Source organism: Ochotona curzoniae, unplaced genomic scaffold, assembly GCF_017591425.1.
Source record: "Ochotona curzoniae isolate NIBS_2020 unplaced genomic scaffold, NIBS_Ocur_1.0 contig_2927, whole genome shotgun sequence".
NCBI classification, from domain to species: Eukaryota; Metazoa; Chordata; class Mammalia; order Lagomorpha; family Ochotonidae; genus Ochotona; species Ochotona curzoniae.
Genome location: NW_024465654.1, coordinates 6710761 through 6736814, shown reverse-complemented (window position 1 = coordinate 6736814; position 26054 = coordinate 6710761). Strand labels below are relative to the sequence as shown.

Genomic DNA, 26054 nt, shown 5'->3' with positions numbered 1-26054 from the left:
GGGGGCGGGCTCGCACGGGCTCCCGGGCAGCCCCAGGCCGGCGGCCTCCACGCTGCCGGGCCAGACGCCTGGGCGCGCGGGCGGACCTGCCGAGGCCTCCGCGGCGCCGGGCGGAGCGGCCCGAGGGAGTCGGCGATGAGGCGCGGGCCGCGGGCGTGCGGGTGGGCGCAGCGGCGAGGCCGGCGGGGCGCGGGCGGCTGCTGCGGGCGGGACTGAGGCGCGGCGCGGGGCTCTTCCCGGCCCGGTTCCCGGCGCGGCCATGCGGGCTGCCGAGTGGCTCGCGGGGCTGCTCTGCCAGCTCGCGCTCCTGGCCGCCCGCTGTCGGGACGTTCGCTTGCATCCCAGGCAAGGTGAGCTCCCCGGCCGGCGAGGGCGGGAGGCGGGGGCGCCAGCCGGTCCCGGGGTCCCCCGGGCGCGCCGGGTCGCTGTCAGCCCCGGGCCGGCACGTGGGGCGGGCGCGCGTGGGCGGGACACGGGCTCCGGGGCGGTGTGCCGGGCGCGCACGTGTGCGGGCCTCCAGCGGCTCTCCGTGTGTGGTTGCAGAAGCGCTGGTGAAGACGCTGGCCTCGTACGAGGTGGTGACCCCGGCGCGGGTCGACGAGTTCGGAGCGGCGTTCCCCCAGAGCCGCCACTTCAGCCGGAGGAAGCGCAGCCCCGGGGCGCCTGAGCTCGCCTTGGTCCCGACTTTTTACCGCATCAGCGCCTACGGACAGCTCTTCCAGCTAAACCTGAGCGCCGATGCCGCCTTCCTGGCTGCTGGCTACACCGAGGTGCATCTGGGAGCCCCTGCGCACGGGGCGCACGAGCCAGACGCACCGCCCCCAGACTTGCGCCACTGCTTCTACCGCGGTCAGGTGAACGCGCGCCCGGAGCTCAAGGCCGTGTTCAGCCTGTGCGGGGGCCTGGTAAGCTGAGGCTTGGGGTGGGGCCTCGGGGTTCCCACTGGGTGGCTAGGGGGTGCGAACCAGCAGTGGGGACGGGCGGAGCCCCGAAGAGCCAGCCCTGCCTCCCCGGCAGAGCCTCCCTGGTCAAGCCTGGAGCATCTCTCAGAGGGATCAGGGAGTGCCCTGAGGGTGAGTACGGGAGGGGGTTCCTACCGTGGGACAGCCTCTGTCCCTGAGGTGCACTATTGCTGCAGGGGCAGGACCCCTGGTTTTACCCAGTTTGGTTGTAGGATTTGCAAGTTTAACAGGCAAAGGCTTCCTGAGCAAGCCTTGCAAAGGAGAACGCTTGCTTGCCTGATCTGGTGGCAGCGGAGGGGGGGGGGGGAGAGCTGCGCTGTGACTGCAGAAGGTGGCCCCCCGATAGAGGACAGGAAATACGCAGAACCCCGACTTCTCCGGGCCCTGTTGTTTGCTTCTAACACAGGTTCTCAGGGTTTTTGTTTATTTTTGTTGTGAGCTACACTTGGGGAAAGCTCTTCAGCATGACTTCTTAACTTGTAAATGAAATGACCTGTGCAGTATTAAAAAAGGAAGCCAGTAGAATAAAAGCAGAGATGGGAATGTTTCAAAGCCAGTTTATATCCCTTGCCCCTTCAGTGGGTTAGGAGCTCTGCCGGCAGGGGCTGCTTCCTCCTGTGCTTCCTGGGAGTGTCCCGGCGGGCAGCCGCACCACCTCCGGGGTGTGCAAGCGGCTTTTTAGTGGTGACACAGAACGGCACCCGTGGCTCTACGTCAAGTTTACTGGAGAGGAAGATGCGCATTTTTCCCCCATGGAGGCTCATAGCACTCCATCGGCTTGAACGACAGTCTGTGTCTCACATACCGCCTCCCACAGCCAGGTAGCAAGGTCTTTCATCCAGTGGTTCACTCCCCAGATGCCCTTGGTCTTCTGGTTCATGTCCCAGATGTCCACAATGGCCAGGCCCATGCCAGGCTGCTGCCAGCAGGGGCCCAAGCTCATGAGGCAGCCTCTGCTGGCTCCTGGGCTGTGTCAGCAGGAAGCTGGGTCAGAAACAGGTCGTGGGTCTGAGTAGGGATGCAGACGCCTCGTTGGTGTCTTCACGCGGCATCAGCACACCTTTCCGGGGAGCACTTGCTTTAGGATGGGCTGCCTCTCCTGGGTGAATATTCCCGAGGAAGTCAGCAGTCAGAACTTGGTAACGGACAGAGCCCAGGTTCTCCAGCTTTGATTTCACCGACCGAGCCTCTTGGGACTGCTTTGAGGATGTCACTTCTTCGTCCAGGCCGAATGGGATCCTTTGATTCAGGCTGTGACTGACCTCAGCTTCTTGTGAGTGTCGGTCAGGACAGAGCCAACTTGGGAAGTCCATGCTTCTTCCAGCTGTTACCTGTCCCTGCGTGCTGCCTTGAACAAGCTCCTCCTTTGGTGTAACCTGTTTGTAGCAGCGGAAGAGCAGAAACACAATGCTACACTTACAGGGTCATTTAGACTTCAAAGGGACAGAGTATTTTCTCAAGTCTTTTAAAATCATGTTGCTTTGTCTGGGAAATTCTAGATTTATTACCACAAATTTGTCATGGTCAATATATTTTCTTTATTTAGTATCTTACGGTGTGGAAAATCACTCCAGATGGGAAATATTATTAGGAGGGATGTGTCTGCCTATTTTATGTTGTAATGTGAAGGTACTTGAGACTACTGAGCGGTCCCTTTCTGGGTTCAGGAAGCAGCTGACTGTGTTTGGAGTGATTATAATTCACCCTTCATCAAATCATTATTAACCACTCAACCTTGCTTATGATTAACTTTCTGATTTAATCAAAAACTTACTGATTTTATCAGAAGTTTTGATTTAACTTTTTTTTTTTTTATGACTCTCCAAGCAAATCACCTGTATTGGTTCCTTTGCCTTTGTATGGGATCTAGAAAAGTTTTCCAGTAATTGCCAACATTGCTAGTGCCAGACTGTTTTGCTCTGCCGTGATCACAGCCAGGTGTCAGTCTCGGTTACCTGTGGGGCCAGCGGTATTCCTCTAATCTTCCTCACCCATGCTGCTCACCATGCTTGCATGCTTTGTTTCTTCTGTATCAAGAGCTTCCTGTAGATTCATAGTTGCATCAAGGAGTGAAACGTGGTTAGACTCCACTTATTGTGTTAGAATGCTGTTGGTTTCTGGTTGGTGTGTTGTTGGACCTACAGCCAAAGCATCCAGGGAGTTGGCAGGTGAGCGTTAGTGCAGAGCCTGAGGATCTGACCCGGTGGTACTGACCTGATCTGGCCTTCTGGCCTGAGGATCTGACCCGGTGGTACTGACCTGATCTGGCCTTCTGGCCTGAGGATCTGACCCCGTGGCGCTGACCTCCTCCTGATCTGGCCTTCTGGCCTGAGGATCTGACCCCGTGGCGCTGACCTCCTGATCTGGCCTTCTGGCCTAAGGATCTGACCCGGTTGAGCTGACCTCCTCCTGATCTGGCCTTCTGGCCTGAGGATCTGACCCGGTGGCGCTGACCTCCTGATCTGGCCTTCTGGCCTAAGGATCTGACCCGGTTGAGCTGACCTCCTCCTGGTCTGGCCTTCTGGCCTGAGGATCTGACCCGGTTGAGCTGACCTCCTGGTCTGGCCTTCTGGCTTCCTAACTTGACTTATCTGAGTAGCTGACTGTGACGATCCGCCCTTGACCCCAGCCAGTGGTTGAAAACTAGCATGGAGATTTCTGGACCGGCTTCCAGAGCCAGTCTGATTGACATGGGGATGTCCTCTAATTCAAGTCAGCTTGTTCTTGCTTTTAATCTGGAGCGAAGGCTGCATGGTGTCGGACGTGTTGTCCTGAGTCTATGCGAGGAGCGCCCGATCTGTTTTCTGCCTCGCTGTGCTGAAGCCCGTGTTGGTCCCATATTGAGCTGTGAAGGATCCAAGGCCTTTGCATTGCCTGGCGACGGCTGAGGAGGAAGTTGTGCCGTTCCCTGGTTCCTCAGGTCAGGTGCCATCCTCTGTGGTGTGGTGTCCTCGTGGGTTTCTGGTGCCAGCCCCGCTTGGGTGCAGCTCAGGCCTCTGCCAGTGCTCACTGCCGTCTTGTGCAGGCTGGGCCGCCCACTTGGCTTCTGCTCTGCTGGGTGCGTCCCACAGGCCTCAGCGACGGGGTCTCTGCTGCTGGGTTTCTTTGGGATGCTAGTGGCAGCCTCGCAGAGGCACTGGAGGATCTCACAGGACTCACTCCGCCCTTGGGCAAGTGCACCTCTCCTCTGACCGCTGGCCTGAGGACCCCTGCACCAGTCCCAGCTGGCCAGAATCCACCTGCACCGTGCAGTGCGCGACCTCCATCTGGGGTGTCAGCCCCAGGGGAGACGGGGCCTCCTGCTGCCCGCTGGTTTCCTCATCTCTCTCCACTGTGTTCACCCAAGCCCTCCCGGCCCCCTTCAGCTGCCTGCCCGCTCTGCACCTTCTCTGCCGCAGCCTCCACCCTTCCCTTCCGTGGCAGCTGCTGGGAAAGGGGCTTTCGGGCGAGGAGAATGAGAACAAACCAGCGAGCACTTTCTGAAGCTTGTCCCTGTCCCACGGCCTGTCAGCATCGACACCCGGCTGCTTGGCGGTTGCAGGTAGTTGCTAAGTTAACTCGGAGCTGGTGGTGCCTGCTTCCCGTTTCTCGAGGGTTAATTCTTTGCACTTTGGGAAGTCCTGGACTCTGCATGTTTTTCTCTTTCACTAAATCACCGACCCATGACTGGTAATGTTTAGGTTTCTTTCCAGGTGTTTGGAGGGGCTGAGAGTTGGCCAGGAGTTCCCTTTGTTTAATGTGTGTATAACTCTTGCTTTTCTAATCTTCCTCTGTGATTTTTATTTCCCGAAGTGCCTGTTTACCCCAGGACCCAGACATTTCCAAACAGAGGTTTATTTATACATTTCCAAAATCCCTAGCGCCTCCACCAGCGGGGCTCCCAAGGTGATCCACGGGGTCTTTAGTGCCTTACTCTGCAAGGAAGGGTGACAGGCAGGCCTCTGGCTCACCATCCTCTGTCGGACGTCCTGTCGGCGCGTCCCTGCTCTCGTCCAGGCATGCGGTGTCGGGTGAGACATGGGGTTGCCCCACATGGGATGACTGTTTCCCGGGGCAGCCATCTGCTCGCAGGGCGTTCAAGGCTGGCTTCTTCCGGAGGCCCTGGGGGGCTCCGCTGGCTGCCCAGACGGTGCTGTCACTGTTTCGTGGTGGGTTTTGAAGCATTGCAGTCTTTCTGGCTGAAGCAAACAGTTTCCAGATGTAAATTCAGCCCTGTCATGTGGCATACGCAGGGTGGTGGTGGGCAGCCCGTGGTGGCCCGCGCGCCCTTCCAACGTCTCCTGTGAGTGTTCTGTAGCGTGTCAGGCCCCGCTGCTGCCCAGTGACAGATTAGGGATTAGTGGACAGCTCTGGTCACTTCCTGTCCAGACAGGAAATACGGGTGTGAGAACTGTCAGCAGGACCTCGACTGGTTTTTGCCCATTCTTGGTACGGGTTTCTTATGTTGGTGTTGCTTAAGCTTCTGGGCTGTTGCTAACTGCGCTGCTCTGCATTCAGGTTCCTCCTGTTGCAAGAACTTGTATGCCTCTTCTGGTTGCTGGCGCTCTCAGTCAGCTGCGGAGTTCCGGGGTGACAGGGAGGGTGTCCGGGCTATGCTGTTAGCATTCGTAAGTGTGTCTTGGCTTAGTTCCTCAAAAACCAGGTGTCAAAGGATTCCACTTAGGGCAGTCTTGTGTTACAGACTCTTAGGAGAGGAGAGGTGGGGTGGGGCGACACGGATGGAGAGAGGTCAGGAGTCAGCTGAGAGGCTCCCAGGCCTTCAGGCCGTGCAGGGTTTGGCTGGGCTCTTCTGGGGTTACACTAGGCTGGAGAAGAGACCCAGGCCTGCCCGAAGATGGGTCTGCCTTGGGGTTCTCTCCTGTCCTGTCACCCACTGAGGGTGTGGCCAGCTTGGCTGACTGCTGGGGGCGACTTGAAAGGGCCCCTGACCAATGGTGCTCCCCAGATGTTCCTGGCCCCCGCCCGGGGCCTTAGGCAGCTGGCCCCGATAGAGGTGCCGTCTGTGAAGTGCCCGTCACGAGAGGTGTGTGGAAGGAAGAGGCTGAGGGCCAGACTTGGCCAGTGGCAGGCTCTTCCTGGACCCCAGGATTCCAGGGCGGGTAGGGGGCCGACACCAGCCAGCTCTCCTGCATGCCAGTCACCCAGCGCACTACACGGATTAGTGTGATAGTAAACCTTTTCATTTGCCATTTCATTTGCATATGCTTCAATCACACCCTTGCTGCTTGTGGTCTTATTCCTGTTTTCATTATTTTTATTGTTATTTTATTTTATTTCCATTTGAAAGGCAAAGTTACACAGAGAGAAGGAAAGACACAGAGAGACAGAGAATCTTCTGTCCGCTGGCTGACTCCCTAAGGTGGGCCTCAGTACTGGAGCTCCATGTCTGAAGCCAGGAGTTTCTTCTGGGTCTGTTGTGTGGGTGCGGGGCCCCAAGCAGTTGGGGCATCCTCTGATGCTTTCCCAGGCCATGAGCAGGGAGCTGAGTTGGAAGTGGAGCAGCAGGACCTGAACTGGCACCTGTGTGTGATGGAAGCCTAGCCTACTAAGCCGTGGCACCAGCCCCTGTTTCCTTGTTGTGACTACTGTTTTTTGTATATGTGCAAGTCTAAAATACTGGAGCTGTGTGGACACTAACACTGAAGTCACATGTGGTCAGTCCTACTCTTGACCTCACGTGACAGGTCACAGTCAAAAGTTCCACCGAAATGGTATGTAAAGTTTCCTGCAGGCTGCGGGTATAAGGTGTGTGTGAAACACAAGTGAATTATGTGCCCTTCTCTTCCTGTCTGTGACACACACTCACCTCGTGTAAATGGACACAGCCCTCCGGCTGCACAGTCCTGTCCCTGTCCCCAAGTCCCAGGCCTCCTGGGGGGTAGAGTGGGGTGGACGCTAAGACCTAGAACGGTCCAGATGGTGACCAGGGTGTCATGTTAGGTGAAGCATGGACCTGAGGGTCAAATAGCTGCCCAGGATCCTGTGAGTGCAAACTCAGGACCCGGGCTGGGTTTCCTCATCAGCCCTGTGGGTTCCTCGATAATGATCCTATGATAAAGGAATGTGAAGCTGTGTCTGAGCCAGTGGCTCAGCAGGTCCCTGTCTGCATGGGGTGTTCTGCAGTTGCTGGTGACTGGAAGTGGCTTGGGAAGAGTCCAGCAGCTTTCTCTCCAAGGCAGTCTGAGTGCTGTGGGTTGGCACAGCAGGACACAACCTGTCATGTAGTTTCAGAAGAACTCAGGATGAAGGTTTCAGTGTTGAGTCAAAGTCATGTTGGAAAAAGTCATATGGGAATCCCCTGTGCGTAGAAACCCCGGCCTGTGGGATGGCATTGGGCCCAGCAGTGCCATCACTTGCTGCTTTTCTGGCGGCTTGGCATACTCCATTTGGGAAATCCCTGCTCACGTGAAAAGTAATTTGCTCCTTTTAAAATATTCATTGAAAGACAGTGCTTGCTATTTGATTGGCATTTTCATGATTCAAATTGCAATGGCCGTGTACAGACAGGTGGCTGCTTAAAATACGCCATGACCTAAAGTCAGTCAATGCAGCACTTGCTTTGTTAAAGTTCCCTGGTTCTTTCCCAGGTCCCGGTCTGAGTTGTGAAATGAAGCATTTTCCTGGGAGCCCTTGGGCCAGGCCCCAGAGCTTCGCCACTTGTACAGAAAGGCCCCAATGGGGGTAGATCATGGAAGCGTTGGTGGGGTCCATCACTGACCAATGAAAGGAAATCACATGCAGGATGCGTTGTTCACTGTTTCTTGGTGTTCTGTGTCATGTCAAGCCTTTATGTCCTTGTTAGCCAAAGTGTCCCAGCACCGCTTGGCGAGGAGGTGCCAGGATCCCTGGGCGGCCCCAGCTGACCCTTTCCCTGTGGGCGTGCTTGCACGTGCAGCTTTCCGATGGAAGAACCTGCCAACAGATTCTGACCCACAGACATGCAGACCTGTCCATGTCCTCTCATGCCGGACACCCACAGACGTGAGAGAGGCAGATTTTCCAGGTTGAGTGAAGCTGTGTGCTGCTGTCGTCCTGGTGGAGTGGGTGTGCTGGGTTCTGGAACGAGCCATCTGAGGGCTGTTTGTGTCCTCAGCAGGTGCGGTCGTATTTCTCCTCTTCAGCACGCCGGCTGAGAAGGGCAGGAAGGGGTTTTCCGCGAATCCACAGACTCAGGTTTCCAACACCGTGGTTGCAGTGGCTTTCTGGGAAGATGGAGGCTCAGGTTTCTGTGGTTGGGAAGTGGGCGCAGCATCAGTGAGCCTTGACAGAGAGTAGCTCTTTGTTGGGAGAGTACCAAGAAACAAGGAGAGAGTCTTGGATGTGTAGCTTTGCTTCTTGTGTTAGAGGCTTCTATTTCAGGACTTTCTGGCCAGTATATCTCACAGAATTGCACTAAGTTTTAAACCATTTAAAAGTATATAATCCTAAATTATGATCATATTATCTGAAAGTGCCTAAATATTTTACAGAGAGAAAATCTTCCAGCTGTTGATTCACTCCCCAAATGCCTGCAATGAGCCGGAACTGGGCAGTCCCAAGCCAGCAACCTCTTCAGGGTCTCCCACATGGGCGCAGGGGCCCAAGGCCAGTGGCAGGGAGCTGGACTGGAGCTGGACCAGCCAGGACATACACTGGTGCCACAGATGGAGGCTTAGTGCACTAGCCAAAGGCATCGGCTCCAACATTTTACTTTTCAATGCAGAAAGAAAACTGTCATGTACGTTTGTGTCATACAAGCATAAAACTTCTTAAGAATGTTTTGAAAAATGTTTGTTTCTCCAGATAAACACTGAATGCCTGCTATGCTTAAGGCAATATTTTAGGTGCAAAAGCTGGGAAGATAGTAAAGCTGTGAAGCTTCATGTGATAATTATAATCAACTTTGTGAGCGAGGTTACGGGTTCATTTCCATAGCTTTACATGAGGTTTCAGTTAAAATACAACTCAAGGTTATGTGCTTATACTTTATGGTGAAATTTTGAAAAGTATTTGGAGTTACACCTGAACCTTTAAATGATTAGGAAGTGGGGACTCAGTACCCCTGTGGCTATTACCCTATGTGGTCAGTAGTTGAATTCAGATCTGGCTGGTCCCAGAGGCCGAGCAGGGAGTGGAATCCCGGGAAGCAGGTGTGTACGTGTGTGTGTGTGTGTGTGTGTGTGTACGTGTGCACCTGCATTGTGTTGAGCTTTCACAGTTCCAGCCTGCCAGTGGCTCGCCTCTGCTGTCTCAGCTTCGGTGCCCTGGGCTCCGTCCAGCCGGGAAGAGGCTCCCCCTCATTCTTGCCTCTGTTGGCCGTCCGCTCGTGGGCCGCCTCTCTGCCTCTGGCCCTGTCTTTGCTCTTCCTCGCTCATGCTGCCAGCTGCCGTATGAGGCTCCCTGTGTGACTTTTGCCCTGTCAGCCGCAGTGCAGTGACGAGCCCACCTCTGCGCCTGTGGTCCCTGGCACCTGGCCCGCAGGTTGTGTTTGTTAGGTCATCGTGTTCACTGTTACTGCTATGTCAGTGAGGTTTATGGCATGCATGCGGGGCTGGGTGGTGTCACTGCGGTCCTGTCTCCTGCCCAGTGTGTGACCCTGTTGGTGTTCTTTGCTAAGCGGGAACTGTGCCTTCAGTGAATTACTACTTTAGAATGAACTTCTGTGTGAGCGTGCAGGTGAGCGGCTGCTATCTGCCTTTCGTGTGACTCTTAAAGCCGACCCAGGGCGACTGGGCGCTCTGTGCTCAGCAGCGGGCCTCTGCTGGTGCTGACCCACAGGGCAGGCCCTCACTGTCACATGCCTTGCTGGCATCCCCTCCACTGAACTGCACCTGCCTTGGTTCAGGTCCTTGTGCGTCTCACCACTGAATTCCTACCCACAACACCTTAGCACACTCTAAATGCAAAACCAGGGGCCAGAGGTGTGTTGACACAGCAAGTTCGGCCTCTGCCTCAACACCAACATCCCATATAGACGCTGGTTCTAGTCCTGGCGGCTCCGCTTTTGATCCGGCTTCCTGCTCGTGTGCCTTGGGAAAGCACCTGAGGACAATCCAAGACCTTGGGCCCCTGTGTCCTCCACCAAAAGCTCAGGAGAGCCAAAAGGAGCTCCCAGCCAGCCCCGACCATGGCAGCCATTTGACAAGCGAACCAGATGATGGAAGATCAGCGTAGGTCTCTTTCTCCGTAATTCTTCCTTTTAGAGTTAGAAATAAATAAGTCTTTAGAAAATAAATCTTTTAAAATGTAAAACTGCTGTCTGTGGTGGGAGCATCCCATTCTGGTACCAGTTCCAATCCCAGCTGTTCCACTTCCTGTCCGACTCCCTGGTATGGTGTGTGGGAAGGCAGTAGAGGATGACCCAAGTCCATGGGTCGCTGCTCCCACTTTCCGTCCAATTCCCTGGAATAGTGTGTGGGAAGGCTGTGGAGGATGGGTCAAGTCTGTGGGCCCCTGCACCCACATGGGAGCTCCAGGCTCGGGTCAGTCCGCTTCCTGCCTGCCGGTGGGAGGCCTGGCTTGGGGTCTCAGCCCAGCTTTGGTGTAGCAGCTTCCCCGGGAGTGAGGGCCTCTGTCTGGCCAAGCGCTTCAGCTGCCTGTGGCCAGCAGAGGGCCTGGCACGACCGACTTCTCTCTCACCCACCGTCGTGCAGGGCACAATGGACAGCTTGAGCGTTCCGAGACTGTTGGCCATTGTTAGCCACCAGGCTTCCCTCCTGGGGCACCCGTTGTCTGATCTCTGCCCTCTTGGATTGTGTGCAGAGCGCTGGAGGAGCAAGTGCTGGTGGCAGGAACCCTTAACATGTAGTGGAGATGCTCCACGGGCAGACTTCTCGCTGTGGTGCTGTCGTGGGCAGCCTCCCGCCTGTGGGCCGCCTGTGGGCCGCCTGTGGGCCGCCTCCCGCCTGTGGGCAGCTCGCCGTCTCTTCCTGGCGACCGCCGGCAGTGAAGTGAGTGGCTGTTGTGTGTTTTCAGATGGGGACATTTAAGGCGCACGACGGCGAGTACTTCCTAGAGCCGCTCCTGCCGGTGGACGGCGGGGAGCCTGACGACACGCACAACAAGCCTCATCTCATCTACAGACGGGAGGCCACAAGGGCGCCAGCACCGTCCCACGGGGCCTGTGGCGTTTCAGGTGCGTGCTGTGGGGACGGGACCCTTCGGGGATTATCTGTATGTTTGGATTGTGGCTAACATGCTGCTTTGAAATGGCTAAATCAATCGATGTGTGCATTTTTCATGTACTTTTTTTGGGTGAGTGTGTGCCATGTGTGAAGTGCGTTCTCGTGGGTGAGTGTGTTTTGTGGGGGAAGCATGTTCTCTTAAGTGAATGATGAGAGCTGATTTTTAAAGATATTGTATTAATTGACACACTGTAACCGAACGTAATGAGGACACAGTGGCATTTGAACACACGTCACGGTGTGTAAATGTCAGGCCAGGGCAGTCGCATCTTCATTGCTTCAAAGGTTGATCTCTTCTTTTTGTTGAGAACATTGGAAGTCCTTCCTGCTCGCTGTAACAGATTCCACGAACTGATGTGTCAAGTGTGAGAGGTGCCTCTTCAGTAAAAGTATGTTTCCATACGATGGCTTCCCTTTCCTGTAGGGATAAGCTAGAAGACAACATCTGTCTGGAGAAATTTGGAACTTTTTAATGTCAGCAGAGGCCAGCATTTTGGGATTCAGGCAGGAAAGCCCTGATCCTGCTGCCCGTGGGCACTGAGACCTGGCCTGCTCGGGGTGACCCGGCCTACTCGGGGTGAGCTGGCCTACTCGGGGTGACCCGGCCTACTTGGGGTTTTGCCCCGAGTTGGCAGCGAGGAGTGGTGTGATTTGAGTTCAGAGGCTTCTTACTGAAACCCTCGTGTTGTGGCTGGCCACATGGGTACAGTGAGCCGTCACTGGCGAGTTGGATGTCTGTGGAGTTTGTGGGTAGGTGTGTTGCTTGCAGAAGGCACTTTGGGAACATGGGGCCAACATTGCCGGACCGCTTGTATTTTACAGGGAGGTTGGAAATAGGATTTTTTGGAGAGTATGTGTGTTGGAGGAAGTCACGGAGCTATGAAAACCGAAGGAGACTTGTTGGCCCGTCTGTTGCATTCTCATTCCCTCCTGAGTCATTGTATATCCTCCAGTATATTATACTTCTCGAGGTATAACATTTATCAACGTGTGGGCCGAGCAGGAGCCATCAACTCAGCCAGGGATGACGCTCAAGAAGGATTAGCTTGTTGGTGGCGTGTTCTGTAGTCAACCTGGCCATCTGTGTGTGTGAGAGAGGTGGCTGTGGGATTGTGTCCCCTGCTCTGCTCTCCCTGGACTTGCATGGCCTTCTGCCTGCCCGGGACAGTCACCTCTTTGTCTTACTGTTTTGGGGAAACGTTTCATGCTGACCACCCCGTGCTCTCTACAGAACACCAGCTTGCTTTGACTTGTCTGACACCCCTTGTTTTCAGTGTTCCATCTCTGTCTTCCTGGGTGCTGCTGTTCTTCCATCCTCCAAGTGAAGCCTGTTGAGATATTCCTGGCTGCTACTTTAGATCCATCCTCTTTTTGTCTTTTCTAATTTCGACTCCTGTTTAATTGTTAAATGTCTGGTCTACAAACTACGTGAGATTCGTGTTTTGTTGGGTGTCAGAGAAGGTGAATCCAAAGTCTCCGTCTTCATGCACTTCCCTCGTAAGAAGTCTGTTCCTTTGGTGCCCAAATTTCCATTTAAATCAAAGACACGCTGCAGTGGACATTTAACATGTTGTGAACTAAAATAAGATCTGTTCGTCCAACTAGAAAAGGCTCACTTACACTAGAATGGCAAAATTTGTCTCACCGCCTAAGGCTTCCTCTGCTTTGTTTGCTGACCAGGCTTCTGTAGTTTGAGAGTAGTTGGTTTTCCGTAACTGACCTGCAGCCTGGTTGTGGTAGTCTTGTTCCCAGACAAGCCAGAGTGTTCCAAGTTAGTGAAGTTAGATTAAAAATGCAGTAGCAGTGGTGTGATCACTGGTTGCTCCATCTAGATTCATCTTGTTGGCTCACCTTTTTTACCAGTAGTGTGCCCTGTTTGCTGTAATTATGAAATGTATGTGCATGAGTCTACTTAAAAAGTCATTACAAGGTGAATTTATGTTGGTGCAAATTTTTAAAATTTATTTTTTTAATTGAAAGACTGAGAAAGAGAGGCAGAGAGATCTTAGATCTGTAGTTTCACTCCCCAAATGGCTGCATTGGGCCAGTCAAGCCAGGATCCAGGAGCTGCTTCCGGATCTTCCATCCAAGTGCAGGCGTCTGAGGGTGCTGGGGCTGTCTTCCTAGGCCTTCAGCAGGGAGACAGTTGGGACTCAAACCAGTGCCCATATGGACATCAGGACCTAGCCTGCCATACTGTGGTGCACACTTTTTGAATTCATGCCTAACAAGACATCTGAAAAGGTCTGAAAAAGTACAAATTATTGTCAGTACCATGTTATGGACCTGCCAGTACTGAGCCTGGAAAGGCAGCCGACGTGGCTCCAGTACCTGATTCCCTGCTACCCGCGTCGAGGCTTGGACGGAGCTCTGAGCTCTTGGCTTCAGTTCTGACCCTGCCCTGGCCATTGTGGGCATCTGAGCAGTCAGCTGAAACTTGAAACCTAGTAATCCATCACAGTCCCGCTGCTCCCTGGAACCAGCCAGTATTACTGTGAACTTCTTAAAAAAGACACATGACATAGGTTCCGTGCTGTTGCTCAGCCACCGACTGAGTAGTGAGCTCAGATTCCCTCGTATGCCTCATTACAGCTGAATGCCACGCCATGTGCCCCTTCTGAAGGTCACGTGGTGAGATGTGCAAGAGGTTGAGAACTTAGGGACTGGAGTCATAATGGAAAATGTCCATGGAATTCATGAGGACACACAGTGCAATGTTCATGCTGCTCTGGAAGTACGTTGGAAGACAAGGCTTCGACTCTCCTTGGAATACAGGCGGGGTCAGATCTGGACTGGCCTTTTGTCCTGTGGCTGTGGAAACTCCCAGACTGCTCCCATGAAACTTGGGTATGGAACGTGCTCTGCGTGAAGGCGGGCCAGAGACGCACACAGCAAACACTGCCCTGCTTATTTCCTCACAAAGTTTGTTTGTCCATTGCCTTGTCTGTTTGAAAGATGGGTGACTATGGGATGTGTGTCCGTTCCGCAGAGCTCTGCAGTCTTCTTCCTGGGAAATGGGGTCAGGATGATTAGCCCGTGAAGTTCTCTGACGTGAAGCAGTCAACAATGGCCTGAATGCTTTTGCCCCTATTCCTAGCTTTTGGCTTAATCCTAGTCTAGCCTCAGTCATTGCCACCATTTGGGAAGAGAACCAGCAGTTAGAAGACTTATTCATTTTTCATCTCTTTCTCACTCTGTTTTTCTCACTACTTGTAAAATAAATATATTTTCTTTTTTTTTTTAAAGATTTATTTTTATTATTTTTTCATTGGAAAGGCGGATATACAGAGAGGAGAGACAGAGAGGAAGATCTTCCGTCCGATGATTCACTCCCCAAGTGAGCGCAACGGGCCGATACTATGCCGATCCGAAGCCAGGAGCCTCTTCCGGGTCTCCCACGCGGGTGCAGGTTCCCAAAGCCTTGGGTCGTCCTCGACTGCCTTCCCAGGCCACAGGCAGGGAGCTGGAAGGGAAGCGGGGCTGCCGGGATTAGAACCGGCGCCCATATGGGATCCCGGGCGTGCAAGGCGAGGACCTTTAACCACTTGCGCCACCGCGCCGGGCCCAATAAATATATTTTCAAATAAATTCCTGGGAGCTGGTGTTGTGGGAAGGTAGGTTAACCTGCAGGTGGTCATGTTGTAGTCCCATGCTGGAAAATCTGTCTGCTCCACTTGCTGTCCATGTGGTGTGCCTAGGAAGACAATGCAAGGTGGCCTGGCCAGGCGTTGACCAGTGACCTTTCAGCGAGTGAACCAGCAGGTGGAGCGTTCTCTTTCTGCCATTCATTTAAATAAAATAGAAGAATTTCATGATGTTATAATAATAGACCCTGTACATGGTAATGACTTCAAGGGCACCAAGATGTTAAAGCGTTTTTACTTTTACTGTTTCTCTCATATCTCACAGCTATTCAGTATAGCTCATGCTTTGGGGAATAAAATTTTATACCTTTCTGGCTCATTACCTAAATTTTAAGAATATATTTGTATTTAGATTAAAAGAGATAAAATTTATTTGAGGGACAGAAAGAGAGAGAAAGCTGTGCTCCCACTTGCTGGCTCATTCCCCAGATACCCGCAGTGGCCTAGGCTGGGCTGAGGTCAGGTCTGGGATCTGGGGTGCAATGCTGGTCTTCCCCTGGGTGGCAGGACCCACTGGTGTGGGTTGACGGCTGCAGCAGTGCGAAGCTGCAGCCAGGACCTGGGGCAAAGCACTGTCGTGTGGGGAGTGGCCATCTGAACTGCCGGGCTGAAGTCCCGCTCCTGTGTCTGTTCGCAGAAATGGCGTCTAGCTCCATGTACCACGTAGGTCTTTTTTTTTTTTTTTCTAACTTAACGTCTCTGAGTCCTTAGACTCTGAGCTGCCAATGGTGAGAATTAATAATCTGAATGTTTTTTGATGTAGTCTCCTTTTGAAGTTGTTGTAAAAGTCTTCCATCTGCAAAATAAATTGAAACAACAACGAGAAAATCTCGAGTATCTATGATGTGTTACCGCTTCAGTCCTTGTGCCATTCACCATCCTCTGTCTGTCACTCCTTACTTGATCAGCAGCACCACAGGTGTGTAGCCTCTGGACCATTCTGTGTGGCAGAGCTCTGGGCGGGCAGGGGCATACCTGGCTGAGCTCTTTGTCCAGCGGGGCCGCTCTTCAACATGGACTTGGCGTCCGGGAAGACTGCAGGCCTGTCCAGTGGCACGTCTTCAGGTGGGGACTCATGGCGGGGGGTCCCTGCCTGCCTCTCCCCGCCGTGTGAAGTCGCTGTTGGTTCAGAGCTGGATGCCCAGTGCTGTGTGCTCCGTTCCTCTTTACCAGGGCCACCCTGGGTTTGTGTGCCCCATTTCTTTTCATTGCGCATGTGTATACATGTATGTTGTGGAGTTCTCACTTGTAAGGTGGGGTCAGTGACAGAACCCACCCTGGAGGTGTTGTTGAGTCCATATGAGGGTTATTTCATAGGTTCTATAAGTTTATTTTGGTGCAAAAATTTCAAATAAAATTACCTGGAATAGGCTTGCAAATGTTCTATTTCACGTTAATGATATTCTGATGTTTCTGTAATTAAAAACTTAAAAGATGTGTTACTTGAGATGCAGAGGAAAACACTGCCACCCACTGGTTCCACCGCCAGTGCCTGGGGTGGTGAGATGGACTGGGCCTAAAGCTGGGGCCAGACCCGTGTCTCCTGTGTGTGTTGAGCTTTCACCGACCTGGGCCATCACCACTGCCTCCCAGGGCGGGTGTCCCTGTAAGTTGGAACTGGGTGCTTGGCTGGAGCCCAGGCCCCCCAGAGTCGGAAAAACTCCTCTGATAACTTTATTTCTATCCATTTTCTTCTGGTAGCTTCTTGAAATGCTCGTTCCCTTTGCCCTGCTGTGGAGCTCATGTTCCCATCTGACATTGCAGCTGCTCTAGGTCTGGGAAACACACGTCCATGATGCTGTCCACCACAAAGCAGATAAGGACCAGTGGGCCAGAAGAGCTCTCATGACCCATGGGTCCCCTTCTGCCGGGAAAACCATCAGACAGATGCCAGGAAAGTGAGCCGAGTGAAGAGCAGAGGGGATGAGTCCTCGCTGCCTCTGATGGGTTCTCCATCAGCACGGACGACCAGGGATTTAAACATGTGAGCCCTCTGCTTCGTGCTTACAGATGGAAGAGTAACAGTCTGGCTGTTAGCCACTGTTACCATAGAAGCAACTGTGAAAGTTCCAGAGGTGCTTTGTATAATTAAGATTTATAAAATGTATATGAATGTTTGACTTTGTGGTTTTGAACCACTAGCTGTTGCGTGGTTCGATAGTTAACAGTAGTGCTTGTGGTGATGTTGTGTAATACTGGCTGAACTAATACTTTCTCTTCTCCCTCTGCTGTTCCACACTGGGAGCGATGTGTAAGTATTGCCTGTTTTTGGCTGTTCTGCTTCCTTGCAGTCCTTTTAGTCAGGTCCGATGTAATGACTCTGCATTATTTCTTTCCTTCCCCCACCCCAGAGAGTCAAGTCAAGAAAGCTGCCCTCTCGCTTGATAAGCACAGCCACGTGAATGAAGATCTGAATATCAAGGGCGTGGGTGTAGAACAGCCTTGGAAGAACTCATCGTTGGAAGGGGGACAGGGTCAGGCTCATTCCAGGAGTAAGCGCTTCCTGTCCTACCCGAGATACGTGGAAGTCATGGTCACGGCCGATGCCAGGATGGCCCGCCAGCACGGCCAGAATCTGCAGCACTACGTTCTCACGCTGATGTCAATTGTGAGTAGAATTGGCCACACTTCTGCATTTCCCGAAGCTCCATCTTTCTTCCAAGTGTTTGTTCCTGAACTACAGGTTATAAGTCACTTCTACCCAGGTAACATCTCGCTGACATTCAGTTTACAAGTGCCCCGTTCTGAGCCTTGGGCAGCTTTTCAAGGCATTTCCCCATCTCGGAGTCTACTTCAACCGCTGCAGCCATTCCGTCTCACCCGTGCTCTGCCCTCTAGCGACAGCCACGTCCTAGTCGCATTGCTTTGAGTTTAAAAGCCCTCCTGGTTTCTGCAGAGGAAAAGGAGTGCTGTTTTGACTTTTACTGCATTCTCTAAATCACACCTCGGTACAGTGATCTTTCTTCCCTGTGTTTTGAGGATAAAGGGACAAGCTATTGCTACGCAAGCTGTCTTAGTAAATTCGAAATAGGAGCGTGCAGTGACTGCAGCCTGGGTCACGTTAGTGTTTCCATTGATAAGAGGTGATGTCAGCTTAATTCTGGCACTTGAGGTCACCAGGGTAATTTTCCAGGGTTGATTCTGGAACAGCTGTGGACTTCTGGTGATGTCATCGCCCTCAGGAAAGTCAGCCTCCTGGCTTTCACGTTGAAATCAGAGTCAGTGCTCTAAGGTGGTACTTCCCCCATGTGTGGTGGGATGCCCTGGAGTAACCAAGGTTGTCCATGGAAGAGTTTTTATTAGGATTTATTTTATTTTTTTTTTAAAGATTTATTTTTATTATTATTATTTTTTTTTCATTGGAAAGGCGGATATACAGAGAGGAGAGACAGAGAGGAAGATCTTCCGTCCGATGATTCACTCCCCAAGTGAGCGCAACGGGTCGATACTATGCCGATCCGAAGCCAGGAGCCTCTTCCGGGTCTCCCACGCGGGTGCAGGTTCCCAAAGCTTTGGGCTGTCCTCTGCCGCTTTCCCAGGCCACGGGCAGGGAGCTGGAAGGGAAGCGGGGCTGCCGGGATTAGAACCGGCGCCCATATGGGATCCCGGGGGTGCAAGGCGAGGACCTTTAACCACTTGCGCCACCGCGCCGGGCCCAGGATTTATTTTATTTTTATTAGGAAGTCAGATATACAGAGAGGAGGAGAGACAGAGAGGAAGATGCTCCTTCCCTTGATTCACTCCCCTAGCAACCGCAATGGCCAGAGCTGAGCTGATCCGAAGCCACGAGCCAGGAGCCTCCTCTGGGTCTCCCACGCGGGTGCAGGGTCCCAAGGCTTTGGACCATCCTCCACTGATTTCCAGGCCACCAGCAGGGAGCTTGACGGGAAGCGGAGCCTCCAGGACTAGAACCGGAGCCACATGGAATTGCAGTGCATGCAAGGCGAGAACATGGGTGATACAAGCTGATTCCAGAATTCTTTGGGCACAGATGTTAGGCACAGTGTGAGCTGGCTGTCCAGAATGCCCCATCCCAATGGGCGTGCTCCTCTGAGCCTGTGCTCCCCAGGCTGTGAGAATCAAGGTCTACTGTGACCAGGGCCTTTTTGGGAGCCGTGTATTACGGTTCTAGATGAATCTGTCTCTGTAGATTCCAGTGGTGACAAATATTACTCAAAACCATGTTGCTAATTGGAAATGGGCACTGAGGGCAGAAAGATCATGTAAAGCTACCAGGAAACAAACAGGTAAATCCTTGTACTTTTGTGGATCTCATGATTGTGTACACCGTGGATCATGGACCAATTTCTTGCTGAATCATCGAGAAGGTTGCTGTGTAGACACTGAGACGAACTCACACAGCTCGGGATTTGTTGATAGTCTGACCCTGGCATACAGGCTGCGTCCCCCACCAGCCCAGTGTTCTGTGGGTGACGCCCTTCCAAGGGCTGGTTTCAGGAGCCTGGTCCAGGATCCTGGTTCCCAAGGCTGTTTCACACTGGGCTCACTGAGCTAGTAGGGAAGTTGAGGAGGCATTGACACCCGCGTCCCAGCCGTGGAGGCTCTGCTGCCATGGGAGGGGCCGGGACTGCACGTTAGGATGAGCTGGGCTGGAGGGTCGCGGCTCTCAGCTGGACTCGGTGTGCGTCTAGAGGAGCCGCGTGGCAGGCATCTCACCCTGCTTTTTTGTTTTCTTGCAGGTTGCAGCGATCTACAGGGACTCAAGTATTGGAAATCTTGTGAACATTGTAGTCGTAAAAATAATTGTGATTCACAATGAACATGTAAGAAATGGGTCAAAGATGAGTAATGTGGTTTGTATTGGGCTTTTATAGAACATATGGAAATCTCAGAATTCATCAGAAACGAGCTTGCTTTAAAATTTTATTTTGAATGATTTCAGAAGATTTGAGTTACTGTTTTCACATGCAAGGACAGCAGTGGTTAACTGAGCCAGTTCAGTAAAGATATGAACGAGCCAGTAAACAAACCATCCCACCCAGTGAAATGCATGCAAACATTTACTTTTATAATCCTGAGGTTGCAGGGTTGGAGTATAAGGACTTGGTGGCTTTGTGGGGAGGTCGCAGTGTGGCTCAGTGGAAGGGGGTGATGCCACTCCTTGCTTGTCTGTACGCTGCTCCTCTGTACCTGGTGCAGTGTGGCTGCTGATAGGGTGGCGGGATGAGGGCTGTGGAGGTGCCCACCTCACCCAGAGCTGCTTGTCGTGTAGGAAGGACCACTCATCAATTCCAATGCAGCAAGCACGCTACAAAACTTCTGCTCATGGCAGCAAACTCAGAATGTTCTGGACGATGCACACCCCTCCCACCACGACACGGCTGTTCTCATCACCAGGTGCGGTAACAGGAGCTGTCCACACACTCCGTAACTCGTAGAGGCATTTCACAAGGCCTTGAATTCTCGCACAAACTGTTGAATGAAGGTTCTAGCAATGTTGAGACCAGAATACTAGTCAGTTCCTTGGGAATTAGCATCCTTGGGAAATTCAGCTGCAGAGGAATGGTGTGATCTAAACAAAGTAATTTCTGTATGATGTTAATGGTAAAACAAGGGAGTCAGGAGTGATATTTGGAAATTAATAGAGTTACAGAACCGAGAGTAGATTTGTTTCTTTCCCATTGGTGGTTCAGTCACAGAAAGGAAGAGTGTAATTTTAGCACGCCCCCCCCCTTTTTATTCTTAATTACCATGCCGCCCTTGCTGGGTTTATTCTTCTGTTCATTTTTATGAAAAGCACCTTGTGCTGTTGTAAAATGTCCACTTTACAGACACAGCCTTCAGTAGCGTCATGCCCTGAACCTTTGCAAAACTCCATGTAATACCTTTGGTTAAGGTATCAACTCTGGCATGTGGGTGCTGTCAGGACGTAGAGATGCCAGGATCATTAGTTGGTTGGCTGGTTTTACAAAGAGGTCCTCCTGGGCCTTATCTGAAAAGCTCTCAACTTTCCAGAATCTGGAACTAAAAGCTTTTAGCCATGTACAGAAACTGACACCTGGCCCCGTATTCTATTTCTGTAATGAAAACAAAATTGGTTTAATTTTATACCCGTTGCTCAACCTTGGTCCATACCTGCTTTGGTTTATATTGAAAAACTAAACATCTTAAACTGAAAGCCTTAAATGATCACTAATGCATTATTTTATGTTAGTAGTATCAGTTACTACTGATTCTGTACTACACCCTATTAGCATGTGCTAATAAATTTTAATTTTAAAAATGAAGTGAAAAATTAATTTTCTTTTTAGAGAAGACATTTGTGGAGCTAAGGAAAAATGTGACACGTTAGGTAAGTTATTTTTCAGTTAAATTTAGCCTACGTAATCATTGACCACGTTATTAAAACTAATGTTTAAGTAATTTTCCTTTGATTAGTTGTCTTGCTAAATTATTACATTTCACTGTTATTTAATTCCGTATTTGTCAGTTACCAAGGGCTGCGTTTTATTATATAATTTTGGCTTATGATAAATCACATGTAATAGTCCCTGAGTGAGTAGAATGCAGAATAATGAGATGGATCCTGAGAACCTCCGCCACATGTGAGCTTTCTGTGTGAACTCTGGCCGTGGCCGCCTCTGCTTGTCCTGGCAGGTGGCAGGGTTACTGGTTTCCCATTTCCCAATTCTTTGTGTATTTTGTAAGAATTTTATGGCAGATGGATTTGTTCCTAAAGAATTACTTGATTTTACTTCTTCGGGAGCTTTTACGTTTGTGATGCGTACATTCTCACTGCTGCGTAGTGCTTTACCCCGGAGTTAAACATCCGAGCCTTCCCAGGGGACAATGTCAGCTCATTCCAGCATTTTCCATCATGAACTTTGTTGTCAGGAGTAGATTGTTATTCAACTCTGTAAGAAATGCCGGTTTATGTCACTACCAGTGGGCTATCAGCATTCCTTTTGATTGTATCTTCAATAAGGCATCTTCAGGTTTCTCGCTTTGCCATTCCGAATGTCATTATTTCATTAGCGTCACGATCGCCAATGAGTCTGAGTGATCGATCATACATTGACCGGCCATTGAGTCTGAGTGATCATACATTGACTGGCCATTGTTATTTCCTTTTCTAAACGGAATGAAATGAAAGAAAACTGTCCCTTTTTATGCTTTCTCACTTTTTGAGAGTTCTCTGTAACTTGTTGATATCAAGTCTTTTGTGGTTTCCATGTATTTAAAATTCAACAGCTTGCTATTAGTTTTCAGTGTTGCAGGAAGGGAGTAGAAGGCTATAAAGCAGCTAAGTGTGCACACTTGTTCTGAGGTTAGTGTTTTCCTGTCTTTCAGTTTTAGCTTGCAAAGAAGGTATTTTTAATAGAATGAGAATTGCCCAGAAAAATTACTTGCGAGTTTAAAATCAGATGAATTCCTTGTTATTGGCTGTAAAAGACTGCTAAACCATTTCATGCTTCCTTGATTCATTTTGGTATTGATTTTAACTAAGAAAAACTCAGTTTGAGGGAGACTTCGCCAAAGAAGGCCTTTTGGCAATGGGTCAGAAAGAGGGGAAATCTTTTCTTCTTGCTAAGAAAATATTGGTTAATGAACTTGTTTGTCTGGCTTTTTTCCACCTCTTGAAGTTCATCAGCTTAACTTGCATTTTTCTTAAAACACAGCAAAAGCATTTTAATTCCGAGGGCATTAACCTTCAATGCTATAAAGATGTCCATAGGTTTGACTTTTACGAATGAAAGGGTTATTGCCTGGGGTGAGAGCTACAACATAGCAGCTGATGCAACCTTGCAGCAGAACATCCACTGTTAGAGTGGACTGACTGTCTTGATGTAGAATGCATCTCCTGCTGCTCAGGCACTTGGGAATTATTGAGTACTTGTAATAATTCTTATGATGAATTGCACCCAGTTTCATACATATATATATTTAAATCCCAGCTTCCTGTAACTTTCCTTCCCCTCCAAACCTTTAGCAAGCAACAGTCTTTTGAGTTTTCCTTCTTTGACATCTTATAAGATCAGATATGCGGTATTACTATTTATTATCAGTAGCCAGTGCTGCGTTAGTTTCTAGGTAGTCATGTTGATGGCAAGATGCCTTAAAGTTCAGGTCTTACTTGGTGAGTTTGATGGCATTTCCGCTTTGGTGAACTGTCCCCTTGACGTTGTCCAGGGCTTGCAGAGCTGGGGACTCTGTGTGACCCTGCGCGGAGCTGCTCCGTCAGTGAAGACAACGGGCTCAGTGCTGCCTTCACCATCGCCCATGAGCTGGGCCACGTGTGAGTACCACTGCTGCCTCTGCTGCAGCTGGGCTGCACCTCTGCTCACACTGCAGCTGGGCTGCACCTCTGCTCACACTGCTGCCTCTGCTGTACTGCTGTGCACCTCTGCGCATGCACAAAAAGCCAAAAAGTGACATTTCCTCCCCAGAATGCCACCTCGGGGTCTTCTGTGATCCTTGTGGGGTCTGCCAGGCTGAGCAGAGACAGCGCGATGGAGTTGTCTTGTGTATAGTGTTGGAGCAATGACAAGCCCCAGTGGCCTACCCGTGCCCTGTATCCCGTTGTCCTAAAAGTGGCTTGTTGTCTTGATGGTTGTTCCTTTGTGTGTTGTCTATGACTCCTTTCCCCTACTAACTTGCTCCAGAGCCCTCTACGGTGTTGTCCTGTCCATGCCCTGGTTGTGTGTCCTGTCATGCCCTGGTTGTGTGTCCTGTCCATGGCCTGGTTGTGTGTCCTGTCATGCCCTGGTTGTGTGTCCTGTCCATGGCCTGGTTGTGTGTCCTGTCATGCCCTGGTTGTGTGTCCTGTCATGCCCTGGTTGTGTGTCCTGTCCATGCCCTGGTTGTGTGTCCTGTCATGCCCTGGTTGTGTACCCTTGCAGCTTTGAAAGGTGCTGCTGGCTTCTGGTCTGGACATCTCTCAGGATGTTGGTACAAACCACCTCATTTCTGGTCCCACCACTCAGAGCCGCAGCAGAGGGAGGTTTTGCTCATTAAAAAGCTCTCTCCTCCCATGAGAGTTGTGCACACCATAGTGTCTTTTATTGTGGTTGAAGTGGTTCTCCTGCCAGCTCCTGCATTGTCAGACCTTCTGTGCTTCTCTTCCTCGAAGGATGGAGGCCTTGGGCTCTCAGGATATCCTGGGGGCTCTTTGGGGATATTGGAAACCCCTCTGAACTCAGCCTCTGCAGAATCATCCCCTTTGGGCCTGGCAGATGGGAGTGGAGCCCCTTTATTAAAACAGGCTCCATCACCCTGTTTTCCTGGGCGTGGCCTGGAGACAGCAGTAGAGCGGCAGCATGATCACTTCCCGTGGAGTTTGCTATAAGCTTGAGTCTCTTCCGTGCTCTGGAGTGTGTGGTCCCACCTCTGGAGCCTCAGTGGGGTTTGTAAGTTATTTCTGGGAAACGATTCGATCTTGATCATGAACACTGCCCGTTCCTTACGAAGAAATTGAGAGTACCAACTGCGATGGGGTGTGATTTGTCGATATTTTACATTATCAGCTAAACGTCTGGGTCTGTGGCTTGCGGAGGGAGCTTCCTGTGACATCCTTTATGAAGCAGTTCTTTTCACTTGCAGGTTTAACGTTCCACACGATGACAGCTTCAAGTGTAAGGAAGTTGGCATCAAGCATCCCTATCACGTGATGGCTCCGACTTTGAACTACCAGACGAGTCCCTGGACCTGGTCCAAGTGTAGTCAGAAGTACCTCACTGAGTTTCTCGAGTAAGTTGAGCTGAGGTGCCCGTGCGCCCGGCGATAGGTTGGACATTTGTGGATTTTTCAGGATGGCGCACATTCAGGATGGCGCACGTTCAGCTGGCTTCGATTTAAGTGCATTTCCACTTTGCAAGTCGATGTTGAGAAACAAAGCAACACTTGTACCTGCGTGTTGTTTTACTCCCGTGCAGGAAGCAGTAGCTAAACCCTTCCTGCTGCTGAAAGCTTGTATTGTGGGAAACTGACTGAGAATCTCAGCTTCCCAGTGTGTGTTTGAACCTGTTCCGAAGTCAGAGTTTGGACTTTGGAAGGGGCTTCAGGAGGCCCGGCTGTCCATCTCGGAGTGGCCCTGAGGTGCCTACAGCCACGCCAGGTAGCCTTGGCCTGTCGTTGGGGTCTCTCCCTGGCTCTGAGAGAGGAGCAGGGCATGGTGCTCCATGTCCCACTTTCTCTCCAGCTGCGATTTCTACCTCTGTCACTGGAGCTCCCAACGGACCAGCCGACATTGCTTGGTATAAATGCAGAAAGCTACTCCCCTGTCACCAAGTACCAGCGCCAGCAGTGCTGCTGTCTCTTCGTGAGATCTACGGGAATAGATAAAGTTGTGCCTTGGAACGTGTGTGCATAAATGTGTCCCATGTGTATATTCAGCAGGATCATTTGGCCCTGCCTGGGCACTTGTGTCCAAGCACAGTGTGCAGTTACTGCCCTGCGCGTGCTGGCACACTGGCCTGACCACTGGTTGATGGAATGCATTGGTTAGTCATGCCAGCGATGTGCTCTGTATGTGACAGGGAATCATACTCTGATTCTCTTCAACGAGAATGTCCATTACATTGAAAGATCAGTGTGCCCTTTTAGCCAGCCAGGATTTCCACCCCTGCCCTCCCCGAATAACTGCTGGGAATCGCTGCCAAGGACCAAATGGTCACTATTAGCTTCGTTGGGACAGTGGAGCATTTTCCGTGTCAGCTGGACTGAACATCACCCAGCAGGCATGGCCCGTGCTATGAGCCACTTACCAAGTCAGTCAGTCCTTCCATGTGTTCTGATGGCATTGCCACGTGCAGGGACATGGGCCCGGCGGGGAGAGCGTGTCCATTTGTCCATGGCTATGCAATCTGGGAAATGGGGGAACTGAGGCTGAAGTCCCCTCAAAGCCAAAGTCCGTGCTCTCAGCTGTGCGCTGTGCTCGTGCTGTCCTGGAGGGGCTGGGGGCGGGAGCTGGCAGAAGCCTTGCAAGTCCCAGCGTTGTTCACACAGGGTGGCCCGCCTTGTCAAAGGCCCCTGAAATGCATCCGGACGGGTCGGCAGCTTGGAGGGCAGGGCAGCCCCACGTGCTGGTGTCTTGTGAATAATGTTCTGACTCGTGAGTGCTCTGAGCAATTCAGGTGTGTTAGGCATTGAATGCACACGCGCACACACACACACCTCACACTGGCACCTCACATACACCTGCGTCACACACCTCACACACCCACCCACTTTACACACCTCACACATACCTCACACACACCTCACACGTAGCGCACACACACACCCAGAGCCTTAGTTGGCAGGCGTGTGGCGGGCGGAGTCGCTTT

At 51.5% G+C, this 26054-nt stretch overlaps 1 protein-coding gene across 1 annotated transcript in view; it reads left to right on the top strand.

The window, feature by feature from the left end:
• The first annotated feature begins 259 nt into the window (after positions 1-259).
• The window catches only part of ADAMTS20 (ADAM metallopeptidase with thrombospondin type 1 motif 20), a 70543-nt gene continuing 44748 nt past the window's right edge, over positions 260-26054 (top strand). The window contains exons 1-9 of the mRNA XM_040978974.1: positions 260-350; positions 544-905; positions 10917-11076; positions 17121-17377; positions 19470-19553; positions 20003-20127; positions 21042-21082; positions 22921-23026; positions 24331-24477. Of these exons, the coding sequence (XP_040834908.1) occupies positions 260-350; positions 544-905; positions 10917-11076; positions 17121-17377; positions 19470-19553; positions 20003-20127; positions 21042-21082; positions 22921-23026; positions 24331-24477 (1373 nt within the window). The remainder of the gene's footprint in view (positions 351-543; positions 906-10916; positions 11077-17120; positions 17378-19469; positions 19554-20002; positions 20128-21041; positions 21083-22920; positions 23027-24330; positions 24478-26054) is intronic.